Source organism: Odocoileus virginianus, chromosome 1 (assembly GCF_023699985.2).
Source record: "Odocoileus virginianus isolate 20LAN1187 ecotype Illinois chromosome 1, Ovbor_1.2, whole genome shotgun sequence".
In the NCBI taxonomy this organism is placed as follows: Eukaryota; Metazoa; Chordata; class Mammalia; order Artiodactyla; family Cervidae; genus Odocoileus; species Odocoileus virginianus.
In genome coordinates, this window is record NC_069674.1 from 104,258,211 (window position 1) to 104,271,335 (window position 13,125).

The following is a 13,125-nucleotide window of genomic DNA, read 5'->3' on the forward strand; positions in this document are numbered from 1 at the left end:
GGACATTTAGGTTGCTTCCATGACCGGGCTGTTGTAAAGTGTTGCCATGAACATTGGGGTGCATCTGTCTTTTTGAGTTATGTTTTTCTCCAGATCCGTGCCTAGCACTGGGATTGCTGGCTCATGTGGTCGCTCTGTTTTCAGTTTTGTAAGGAACCTCCATGCTGTTCTTCATAGGGAGTGCTCCACATTCCCGCCAGCAGTGTGGGAGGGCTCCCTTTTCTCCATTCCCTCTGCAGCATTTGTTGTTTGTGGACTTTGATGACAGCCGCAGCCCTTCGGTTTGAAGAGTGAGGCAGCGCCTCAGCGTCCAGCACTAACCAATTACTGACTTGAAGCCAGTTTGTAGACAAACCTGTTTAGGTAGCGTGAGGTCCCAGCACTTGTGGAGAGGACGGTGTGGTGGGGATTGTCGCCGTGGCCCCACCCACTCTGAATCGGTGTGCGGCTCACGAGTTTGTGGCCTGGTTCTTCCTGAGTTTCTCAGATGCTGGACAGTGCTTCACAAACCGCAGTTGAGCTGGATGCCCTGTGCGGTCAGCCTCACATGCCCTGCCCACTCCTGCCTGGCAGCTTGGCCAGAACCGAGGTGCCCTGAGCTTCAGACTGGTTTCACTCACCTTTCTGTCCTGTGGGCAGGACCAGGTGGCCTTAGAGTTCTGTCCTTTAACTGAACAACCAAATCAAGCATGGTGGCTGTTTGGTGACTATTGTCATAATGACCCAGTTGTGTAATTGAGGCAGAAGAGGTACAATGTGGAAAGGAACATAAAATAATGTGAAGCTCTTTTCCATTTTTAAAAAGGTGTTTCTGCATCTTTTGCAAGATTCCAAGAAGCAACCTGATGCTGCCCTGAGCTTGGAGTCGGCACCCCCAGAGCCTGGTCCTGGTCACTGTAAGTCAGGGGGTTTATTTGCATTTCCACTGGGTGGGGGTGTGGGGGGGCATGAGGTGAGGCCCCCACCCTTACCGCCACCTTGTTTTAATGAAGTAAGTCAGGAAGAGAAAGATCAATACCATATACTAACGCATATATATGGTATTTGGTACCGACAGTCCTATGTGCAGGGCAGCAATGGAGACACAGACGTAAAGAACAGACTTTTGGATTCAGTGGGAGAAGGAGAGGGTGGGATGATTTGAGAGAATAGCATTGAAACATATGTATCATCATGTGTAAAATCGATAATCAGCGCAAGCTTGATGTATGAGGCAGGGCACGCGAAGCTGGTGCTCGTGATAACCTGGACGGATGGGGTGGGGAGGGTGGTGGGAGGGGGTTCAGGAGAGAGGGTTCGCGTGTCTGCCTGTGGCTGATTTGTACTGATATATGGAAAAAACCATCACAATATTGTAAAGTAATTGTCCTCCCATTAAATAAATAAATTTAAGAAAAGTTGAAGAGGAGGAGATTAAGCAGGGGTATAATTGGATGGAGGCAGAAAGCTTGGTGTTTTTCCTTGACTTGAATCAAACATCTGTGTGTGTGGGAGAGCTTTACATTTCTCCAGAACTCTATCACAGAAGCAATGTCTTAGTACAGAAAATGAGGGTAACAGAATCAGTCCATTTTGTTCTCCTGCCTCACGAACAAGCCAGTCCAGCATCATTCTCAATGTGCGCCTTACATGCAGGGACTTTGCCAGGACGGGTTTACATGCAGAAAAATCCAAATGTGAGCCTTGCTCCCTGGAGCCTCTGTCCATGTGGGACTGAAGTGTGTTCTTAGGTTTCATGTGCAGATCTGCGTGCACAGGCGTCAGCTGTGGAGCAGAACCTGGGTGTGTGACTGGGCCTCTGTGAGACCAGTTCCTGCCCAATTTGTGCACAGTGCCCCAGAAAGGAGGACACAGCTGGGCTGGAGAGGCCTGGAGGATGATAGACCTCAGTCTTCATCAGAGACTCCAGGCACATAGACCCTCAAATAACTGACCAGAACTAAGCACTTCCGGATGTTGACAACAAATGTTTGGTAGACTGCATTCTCACAAGTAGCATATGATTTTCCATTGGCCCTGCTTCCTTTTCAGCTCTTGGTACTGTCAGGTTTAAAAATTATCTATTTTAGGCATCATAATTGGTTTGTAGGGGTCTCTCATTGTGGTTTTAATTTGCTTTTCCCTAATGATTAATGATGTTGGGTGTATCTTATCCTAACAGCTCTCTTGAGATAATAATTTACACACCACACAATTTGTCCATTTAACACAGTTCAGCAGCTTGTAGTTTATTCATAGAGTTGTGGATCCCTTGTCCCCATCAAGTTCAGAGCAAGTTGCATTGCCACAGGAAGAAACCTCTCGTCAGCTTACCTGTCTCCTCCCCTGACCCCCGTTGCTCCAGTCGTAGGTGAGCTGTCCTCTGCCGTCTGTCTCTGCGTGCGCTTCTGCTCCGGACGCTCGTGCAAGTGGAGCCCACGGCACGTGCATGTCTGTGTCTGGCGTCTTTTATCGGCCTGATGTTTTCCAGGGACCACGTGCTGGTCTGTCAGTGCTGCACTCCTTTGGTGGCCAGATCATGTTCGTTGTCCAGATGCACCAAAATTGGCTTATTCTTTCACCAGCTAATGATCTTTTGGATTGTTTCCAATTTTTGGCTGTTATGAAGATGCTGCTATGGGCATCTGTGTGTGAGTTATCTGTGGACATACATTCTCTCTTGGGCGTGCATCTAGGAGTGAGATCACTGGTTAACCATGTGAAGAACTGCCAGACTATGAACTTCCTCCAGTCTTCAGAAACAGGTACCTCACTTCCTCTTGAGCCTCTTCGGTGACATCTGTAAAGTTCAGGTTTCAGGCTGTCTGTCTAAAGAAGTTTACTTCACTCAGTATAATAACCTCTAGGTCCATCCATGTTGAGGCAAATAGCATTATTCCATGCTTTTTAGTGGTTGAGTCATATTCCATGGTATGTAAGTACCACGTCTTTTCCCATTCATCTGTCAATGGATGTTTAGGTTGTCTCCATGTCTTGGCTATTGTGAATAGGCTGCAGGGAACACAGGGGTGCGTGTATCTTTTTGAACTACAGTTTTGTTCAAAATATGCTCAGGAGTGGGATTGGTAGATCATGTGGTAGCTCTGTTTTTAGTTTGAAAAGGAACCTCTCTCTGTTCACCATAGCGGTTGCACCAATTTACATTCCCATCAACAGTGTAAGAGTGCTCCCTTTTCAACAGTCTCCACAGTATTTATTATTTGTAGATTTTTTTGATGATGGCCATTCTGATTAGTGTGAGGTGATACCTCATTGTAGTTTTGATTTACATTTCTCCAATAATTAATGATAATTGCATCTTTTCATGTACTCTTGGCCATTTGTATGTCGTTTTTTTGCAGAAATGTCTTCTTAGATCTGCCCATTTTTTGATTGGATTTTTTTTTTTTTATATTGAGTTGCATGAGCTGTTTATAAATTTGGGGGACTAACCCCTTGTCACTCACATCTTTTGCAAATATTTTCTCCCATTCTGTGGTTGTTTTTTTTGCCTTTCTTATGGTTTTCTTTGCTGTGCAAAAGCTTTTAAGATTAATTAGGTCCCGTTGATTATTTTTATTTTTATTTCCGTTACTCTAGGAGATGCCTTGGAAAAGATATTGCTGCAATTTGTGTCAAAGTGTGTTCTGTCTATGTTTCCTCGAAGAGTTTTTATAGTATCCACTCTTATATTTAGGTCTTTAATCCATTTTGAGTTTATTCTTGTGTATGGTGTTAAAGAATGTTCTACTTTCATTTTTTACATGCTTTTCCGGTACCATTTATAGTTTTCCCAGTAAGACTTATTGAAGATACTGTCTTTCCTCCATTGTATAGTCTTGCCTTCTTGGTCATAGATATGTGACCATAGGCATGTGGGTTTATTTCTCGGTTTGCTGACCTGTTCCATTGATCTGTATTTCTTTTTTTGTGCCTGTACCATACTATCTTGATGACTGCAGCTTTATAGTATAGTTTGAAGTCAGGGAGCCCAGTTCCTCCAACTCTGTTTATCTTTCAAGATTGCTTTGGCTGTTCAGTGTCTTTTATGTCTCCATACAGATTTTAAGATTTTTTGTTCTAGCTCTATGAAAAATGCCATTGGTAGTTTGATAGGGATTGTATTGAATCTGTAAATTTTGTTGGTTAATATAGTCATTTTGATAGTATTGATTATTCCAATCCAAGAACGTCATGTATCTTTCCATTTGTCTGTGTTATCTTTGACTTCTTTAATCAGTACCGTATAGTTCTCTGAGTGCAGGTTTTTTCCCTCCTTGATCCTGTGAACCTGTAAAGTCGCTCAGTTGTGTCCAACTCTTTGCGACCCCATGGACTGTAGCCTACCAAGCTCCCCAGTCCATGGAATTTTCCAGGCAAGAGTACTGGAGTGGGTTGCCATTCCCTTCTCCAGGGGATCTTCCCAACCCAGAGATCGAACTCGGGTCTCCCGCATTGCAGGCAGACGCTTTACCATCTGAGCCACCAGGGAAGCCCCTATAGGTAACTTTATTCATAGGTATTTATTCTTTTTGAGATAATGGTAATTTGGATTGTTTCTGAATTTTTGTATGTAGCATCCAAGTGCCACAGACTTATATGTATTAATTTTGTATCCTGCAATATTACCAGATTCATTGATTAGCTCTAGTAGTTTTCTGGTAGTATCTTTAGGATTTTCTGTCTATAGTATTATGTCATTTGGAGACAGTGACAGTTTTGCTTCTTTTCCAATTTGGATTGGAATTTGGATTCCTTTTTTTCCTTTTGTTCTCTGATTGCTATGGCAAGGACTTCCAAAACTGTATGGAATAATAGAGGTGAGAGTGGACATCCTTGTCTTGTTCCTAACCTTAGAGGAAATAAAGTTTTTAACCATTGAGTATAATGTTTGCTGTGAGTTTGTCATATATGGCCTTTATTATGTTGAGGTAGGTTCCCTCTATACAGGAAAACAATAGAATGGGAAAGACTAGAGATCTCTTCAAGAAAACTAGAGATATCAAGGGACATTTCATGCAAAGATGAGCTCAATAAAGGACAGAAATGGTATGGACCTAACAGAAGCAGAAGATATTAAGAAGTGGCAAGAATACACAGAACTGTCTAAAAAAGATCTTCACGACCCAGATAATCATGATGGTGTGATTACTCACCTAAAGCCAGACATCCTGGAATATGAAGTCAAGTGGGTCTTAGGAAGCGTCACTACGAACAACGCTAGTGGAGGTGATGGAATTCCAGTTGAGCTATTTCAAATCCTAAAATATGATGCTGTGAAAGTGCTGCACTCAATATGCTAGCAAATTGGGAAAACTCAGCTGTGGCCACGGGACTGGAAAAGGTCAATTTTCATTCCAGTTCCTAAGAAAGGCAATCCCAAAGAATGCTCAAACTACCACACAATTGTACTCATCTCACATGTTAGTAACGTAATGCTCAAAATTCTCCAAGCCAGGCTTTAGCAATACATGAACCGTGAACTTTCAGATGTTCAAGCTGGTTTAGACAAGGCAGAGGAACCAGAGATCAAATTGCCAACATCCATTGGATCATTGAAAAAGCAAGAGAGTTCCAGAAAAAACATCTTATTTCTGCTTTACTGACTGTGCCAAAGCCTTTGACTGTGTGGATCACAATGAACTGTGAAAAATTCTGAAAGAGATGGGAATACCAGACTGCCTGACCTGCCTCTTGAGAAACCTGTATGCAGGTCAGAAAGCAACAGTTAGAACTGGACATGGAACAACAAACTGGTTCCAAATAGGAAAAGGAGTACGTCAAGGCTGTATATTGTCACCCTGCTTATTTAACTTATATGCAGAGTACATCATGAGAAATGCTGGGCTGGAGAAAGCACAAGCTGGAATCAAGATTGCCAGGAGAAATATCAATAACCTCAGATATGCAGATGACACCACCTTATGGCAGAAAGTGAAGAAGAACTAAAGAGTCTCTTGATGAAAGTGAAACAGGAGAGTGCAAAAGTTGGCTTAAAGCTCAACATTCAGAAACCTAAGATCATGGCATCTGGTCCCTTCACTTCATGGCAAATAGGTGGGGAAGCAGTGGAAACAGTGGCTGACTTTATTTTTTGGACTCCAAAATCACTGCAGATGGTGATTGCAGCCATGAAATTAAAAGATGCTTACTCCTTGGAAGGAAAGTTATGACCAACCTAGATAGCATATTAAAAAGCAGAGACATTACTTTGTCAACAAAGGTCTGTCTAGGCAAGGCTATGGTTTTTCCAGTAGTCATGTATGGATGTGAGAGTTAGACTATAAAGAAAGCTGAGTGCAGAAGAATTGATGCTTTTGAACTGTGGTGTTGGAGAAGACTCTTGAGAGTCCCTTGGACTGCAAGGAGATCCAACCAGTCCATCCTAAAGGAGATCAGTCCTGGGTGTTTATTGGAAGGACTGATGCTGAAGCTGAAACTCCAATACTTTGGCCACCTGATGCAAAGAGCTGACTCATTTGAAAAGACCCTGATGCTGGGAGGGATTGGGGGCAGGAGGAGAAGGGGACGACAGAGGATGAGATGGTTGGTGGCATCACCGACTCAATGGACATGAGTTTGGGTAGAGTCCAGGAGTTGGTGATGGACAAGGAGGCCTGGCGTGCTGCGGTTCATGGGGTTGCAGAGTCTCGAACACGACTGAGCGACTGAACTGAACTGAACTGAGGTTCCCTCTATGTCTTACTTTCTGGAGATTTTTAAAAAAAATCATAAATGGGTATTTAATTTTGTCAAAAGCTTTTTATGCAACTGTTGAGATGATCATATGGTTTTATTCTTCAGTTTGTTAGTGTGGTCTATCATACTGATTTGCAGGTGTTGAAAAATCCTTGCATCTCTGGGATAAATCTCTCTTAATCATGGTGTGTGATCCTTTTAACGTGTTGTTGGATTTGGTTTGCTTGTATCTTGTTAAGGATTTTGCATCTATGTCCGTCAGTGGTATTGGCCTGTAATTTTCTTCTTTTGTATCATCTTTGATTTTGCCATCAGGGTGATGGTGGTCTCATAGAATGTGGGAGTGTTCCTCCCTCTGCAACTTTTTGGAATTGTTTTAAAAGGATAGGTGTTAACACTTCTCTAAATGTTTGATAGAATTTACCTGTGAAGTCATTTGGTCTTGGGCTTTTGTTTGTTGGGAGTTTTTAAATCACAGTTTCAGTTTTATTACTTGTGATTAGTCTGTTCATATTTTCTGTTTCTTTCTGGTTCAGTCTTGGGAGATTGTACCTTTCTAAGAATTTGTCCATTTCTTTCATGTCCATTTTATTGGCATATAGTTGCTTATAATAGTTTCTTCTGGTCCTTTGTATTTCTGTACTGTCCATATAACTTTTTTTTTTGCCTGTATCATGTGGCGCATTGGATCTTAGTTCTCCAACCAGGATTAAACCCACGTCCCCTGCATTGGAAGTGCAGAGTCTTAACCACTGGACTGCCCATAACTCCTCCTTTTCTGTTTCTAATTTTGTTGACTTGAGTCCTCTTCCTTTTTTTCTTGATGAGTCTGGCCTGAGGTTTACCAGTGTTGTTTATCTTTTCAAAGAACTAGCTTTTAGTTTCATTGATCTTTCCTATTGTTTTCTTCATTTCTGTTTCACTTATTTCCACTCTGATCTTTTTGATTTCTTTCCCTCTACTAACTTTAGGTTTTGTTTGTCCCTTTCTCTCTAGTTCCCTTAGGTGTAAGGTTAGCTTGTTTATTTTTGATTTTTCTTGCTTCCTGAGGTAAGATTGTATTGCTATGAACTTCCTTCTTAGAACTGCTTTTGCCGCATCCCATAGGTTTTGAATCATTGTGCTTTCATTTTTGTGTGTGTCTAGATATTTTTTGATTTCCTTTTTGATCTTTTTTTAGTGATTCATTGGTTGTTGAGTAGCACATTGTTTCACCTCTACATGTTTGTGTTTTTTAATAGATTTTTTTCCTTGTGGTTGATTTCTGATTTCATGGTGTTGTGGTTGGAAAGGATGCTGGATGATATCATTTTCTTAAATTTACCAAGGCTCAGCATGTGGGTCAGTCCTGGAGAATGTTCCATGTGCACTTGATAAGAATGTGTGTTCTGCTGCTTTTGATGGATGTTCTATAAGTAGTAATTAAGTCATCTGGTCTAATGTGCCATTTAAGGCCTGTGTTTCCTTATTGATTTTCTGTCTGGGTGATCTGTCCATTGGTTCAAGTGGGGTGTTAAAGTCCTCTACTATTACTGTGTTATTGTCTATTTCTCCCTTTGTACCTGTTGGCATATGTCATATATTGATATGTCCTGTGTTGGGTACATATGTATTTACAACTGTTATAACTTCCAGGATTGATTCATTGATCATTATGTAGTGTCTTTCTTTGGCTCTTGTAACAGTATTTTAGTCTGCTTTGTCTGATATGAGAATTGCTACTGCACCTTTCTTTTGATTTCCATTTCCTCCCTTTCATTCTCTACGTGTCCCTAGATCTGAAGTGGGTTTCTTATAGACAGCATATATATGGGTCTTGTTTTTGTATCCATTCAATCAGTCTATGTCTTTTGGTCGTAACATTTAACCCATTTACATTTAAGGTAATTATGAATATGTATGTTCTTATTGACATTTTGTTAATTGTTTTGGGTTTGTTTTTGTAGGTCTTTTTTCTTCCCTTTCTCTTTTGTTCTCTTGTGATCTGATGCCTAATTTTAGTGTTGTGTTTGGATTGCTTTGTGTGTGTGTGTATGTGCGCGCATGCATGCATGTATGTTGGAGATGTTCAGTTTGCAGTTGCCATAAGGCTTTGATATAGCAGGCTATATATACACACAGACTTATGTATATACACACAAGATTGCTTTAAGTTACTGATTTTTCAGTTTCAAAGGCATTTCCAATATCCTGCATTTGTAGTCTCCTCTGCTTACAATTGCTGGTTTTTACATCATATTTGTGTGCAGAATATTACTTCTTATCTCCCAGTCTCTGTAGGTCAGAAGTCTGGAGTCTCCCACGGCTGATGCAGAGGTGCCATCTGCTCTGCTTTCTTGTCTAGAAACCTGCTTGTGTGGCTCCTCTCCCAGCCTTTCTCAGCTTGTGGGTGGAAGTCGGGTCCCTGTGCTCACAGGCCTGGGCTCCGCCGGGGCCGGCCGGCAGTCGGTGGGTCTGCTCTCAGGTCCTGCGGGTCACCCTCAGGTCTTACATGTGGCTCTCACACAGCACGTGCGTTTCTTCTTCAGACTCAACAGGAAAATCTCTGTTTTGACTTTTTAAAGGCAATCTTAATTGAATATGTAAAATTGTTACTTCTGCTGTTGTGTAGTCTGAGTGTAGGACTGACAGCTGTTATGTTCAAGGTCTTCCCCTACAGTCAAAGGAAAAGGCCTGTAACCCTTTATGAAGGGTCAGCCTTTGGGTTCCTTTAGACTTATATTATTGTAACTGCCGAGCTTATTTCCATGTTGCTAATTAATTTGGGCCCCTCTTCATATTTACAGTGATTTGAATTTGTTTTGTAATCCTGTAATTTTTTACTTTTCCCGTGAATCATTAATTTAAAAAAATAGTGTTTTACATGTGTTTTTACTAACAGAAACTGTGTGTATCTTACCATAAATGGCACAGTTCTTAGGCGCACAGTTGGGTGAACGCCCCATGGTGCGCACCTGTGCAGTCATCACCCAGGCTGGCCTTGGCTGGCCCTCATGTCCTCACCAAGGCAGACCTTTCCTCTGACTGTAGCGCTGTGACTTTCAAGTAGTTTTGCCTGTTTTCTTAACTTCATATGAGTGGAATAATACAATATGCACAAAATTATGTGTTTTTTTTCTCTATGTTTTATCTCTGAGATTCATCTGTGTTATTGCCTGTGTAACTTCTGTGTGTTAATATTCCACTGTACACATCATAACTTGTTTCTGTTTCATATAAAATTTTTATTTTAGCTGAACATATGCATTATTTTCTCTTTTCAGTACTAGAATGTTGCCTAAACGTTTAATTTTTGAGTCTTCACTTTTTTGTGTTACATTAGTTAAATGACTTTTATATATATGCACAGATTTAAAGAAAATATGATTATGCTCTCATAAACATTTTGTCATTGTTGAGAATTTAAGATAATTTACACTGAAAATGTATTGCCTACATATATATCCTCTTCATTCTGGCTATATGTCTCTTTTGAAAAATGATAATTCCATGTTCTGAATTTGGGGAACATTATGAAAATCCATGTAAATATGTTAGAAATAGACATGCAAAAAAGCTAATGTTACTTGAAAAAGACTTACATTTTAAATTTAAAGAGAATCCTGAGGAAAGAAAAATTATAGTGTTTTCCATTACCATTGTAAAATATGATATAAAAATGTAATCTTATTTATCATTGAAATTACAAATTATGGAACTGGAAAATATATCATTTGAAAGTCTATTTAAGTATTTCATTACTAAAAAAGAAGTGAGTCCAAGATGCATTAAAACAAATTTGGTACCATATTGCCTACGTTTACCAATTTTATCATATTCTGCAAAATCCTCCTGTTCAGCTCAGTATGAGGCCTGTACCTAAGTAAAATTTATGCTACTTCCTGGAAGTAATTTTATCAGAAAGCTAGATCAGGATTTCGGAGACTTTGTGTTGTCATGTCTTCTGGGTAAAATGCTTTAGTTACTATGTTTGTCTATTTTTGTTTGTTTGCGTGATCCACATTAGGCAAACATGATTTCTAGAGTAACCACTTACAGAAAGGTTCCTCTTCCTACGAATGCCCTGGAGACTTACTGTTGTCTTGGATTCCTGAGCCTGGGGGCACCCCCCGCAGGTACCCCTTCTCTCTATACACCCTGTGTCTTCAGAAACAGCCTGCCAGTAACTCAGTTCTTATTTCTCTGAGAGACTGATGACGGCAGAATAAAATACAGAATATAGACTTAATCCCTGGAGCCCCAGTTGTGAAGCCTGAGTCCTGTGCAGTGAGGCAGGTGTGGGCGGCGCCCCCACACAGAGGCACCCGGAGGGCATCAGACGCTGTGACACTCACTGTGCATGTTCTCGCCGCGCGCTCGCAGCCAGCCTGGAGGCAGGCCCTCCCACCTGTCTGGGTGAGGAGGCCGAGGCTACAGTTACCCTGCCTGTCTGCCCGTCCTCAGCGGGTCCAGCAGGAAACACCCGTCCAGGCGCACGGCCTGCTGTTTCGGGCTCTTTGGATCCTTTGTTTTTTGCAAAGGCTTTTCCAAGATCTAATATACCTGTGTTTATTATAATACTTGATGTATACCTAGAGAACTGGATTCACTAGGTGACTTCCTGAAAAATTTACTGAGCACACATCAAAACGCTGACCCAGAGAATTTGTTAAAATATTGAGCCCTGAGCTTCACCCCCAGATTCCCAGTTCAGTTGTTTAGGACGGGGGCCAAGGACCTGCATTTCTGATGAGCTCCTAGGCAATGCTGCTGCTCCAGGCCACACACCTTGAGTCCACTGGTTGGGTGGAAGAGTTGGGCAATTCTACTTAGAATCACAAGTTTCAAGTCTGTTGGCTCTTTCTGCTGCTTTCTAGCAGGGCATTGGCGTTGGGGTCTGAATGATGAATGATGGAAGAAAGTGAAAGTGTTAGTCATTCAGTTGTGTCCAGCTCTTTGTGACTCTATGGACTGTAACCCACCAGGCTCCTCTGTCCATGGGATTCTCCAGGCAAGAATCCTGGAATGGGTTGCCATGCTCTCCTCCAGGGGATCTTCCTGACCCAAGGATGGAACCCAGGTCTCCCACATTACAGGCATATTCTTTATTGTCTGAGGCACAAGAAAGTCAATGCTGTCTGTTAAAGCACTGGTTCCAGCACCTCAGCAGGTGAGTGTGTTTGTAGGCAGGGTCTTTAAAAAAATCATTTTTTTTTTTGAATGCAATTTCTTTTTTTAAAAAATTATTTATTTTAATTGGAGGCTAATTACTTTACAATATTGTAGTGGGTTTTGCCATACAATTGATATGAATCAGCCATGGGTGTACATGTGTTCCCCATCCTGACCCCCCTCCCACCTCCCTCCCCATCCCATCCCTCTGGGTCATCCCAGTACACCAGCCCTGAGCACCCTGTCTCATGCATCGAACCTGGACTGGTGATCTGTTTCACATATGATAATATACATGTTTTAATGCTATTCTCTCAAATCATCCCACCCTCACCTTCTCCCACAGAATTCAAAAGTCTGTTCTTTCCATTGGTATCTCTTGCGCTGTCTTGCATATAGGGTCATCATTACCATCTTTCTAAATTCCATATATATGTGTTAGTTTACTTGATTGGTGTTTTTCTTTCTGGCTTACTTCACTCTGTATAATAGGCTCCAGTTTCATCCACCTCGTTAGAACTGATTCAGATGTATTCTTTTTAATGGCAGAGTAGTATTCCACTGTGTATATGTACCATGGCTTTCTTATCCATTTGTCTGCCGATGGACATCTAGGTTGCTACCATGTCCTAGCTATTATAAACAGTGCTGCGATGAACATTGGGGTGTACGTGTCTCTTTCAATTCTGTTTTCCTCAGTGTGTATGCCTAGCAATGGGATTGCTGGGTCAAATGGCAATTTTATTTCCAGATTTTTAAGGAATCTCCATACTGTTCTCCATAGTGGCTGCACTAGTTTGCATTCCCACCAACAGTGTAAGAGGGTTCCCTTTTCTCCCCACTATCTCCAGCTATCCAGACTTTTTGATAGCAGCCATTCTGACTGGCGTGAGATGGCACCTCATTGTGGTTTTGATTTGCATTTCTCTGATAATGAGTGATGTTGAGCATCTTTTCATGTGTTTGTTAGCCATCTGTATGTCTTCTTTGGAGAAATGTCTGTTTAGTTCTTTGGCCCATTTTTTGATTGGGTCATTTATTTTTCTGGAATTGAGCTGCAGGAGTTGCTTATGTATTTTTGAGATTAATTCTTTGTCAGTTGCTTCATTTGGTATTATTTTCTCCCATTCTGAAGGCTGTCTTTTTACCTTGCTTATAGTTTCTTTCATTGTGCAAAAGCTTTTAAGTTTCATTAGGTCCCATTTGTTTATTTTTGCTTTTATTTTCATTATTCTGGGAGGTGGGTCATAGAGGATCCTGCTGTGATTTATGTCGGAGAGTGTTTTGCCTATGTTT

The 13,125-nt window shown here is 41.3% G+C and overlaps 1 protein-coding gene across 1 annotated transcript in view; it reads left to right on the forward strand.

Annotated features, from left to right (window-relative positions):
• The window catches only part of ABCA13 (ATP binding cassette subfamily A member 13), a 335,379-nt gene that overhangs the window by 152,563 nt on the left and 169,691 nt on the right, over positions 1 to 13,125 (forward strand). The window contains exon 39 of the mRNA XM_070477641.1: positions 806 to 896. Within this exon, the coding sequence (XP_070333742.1) occupies positions 806 to 896 (91 nt within the window). The remainder of the gene's footprint in view (positions 1 to 805; positions 897 to 13,125) is intronic.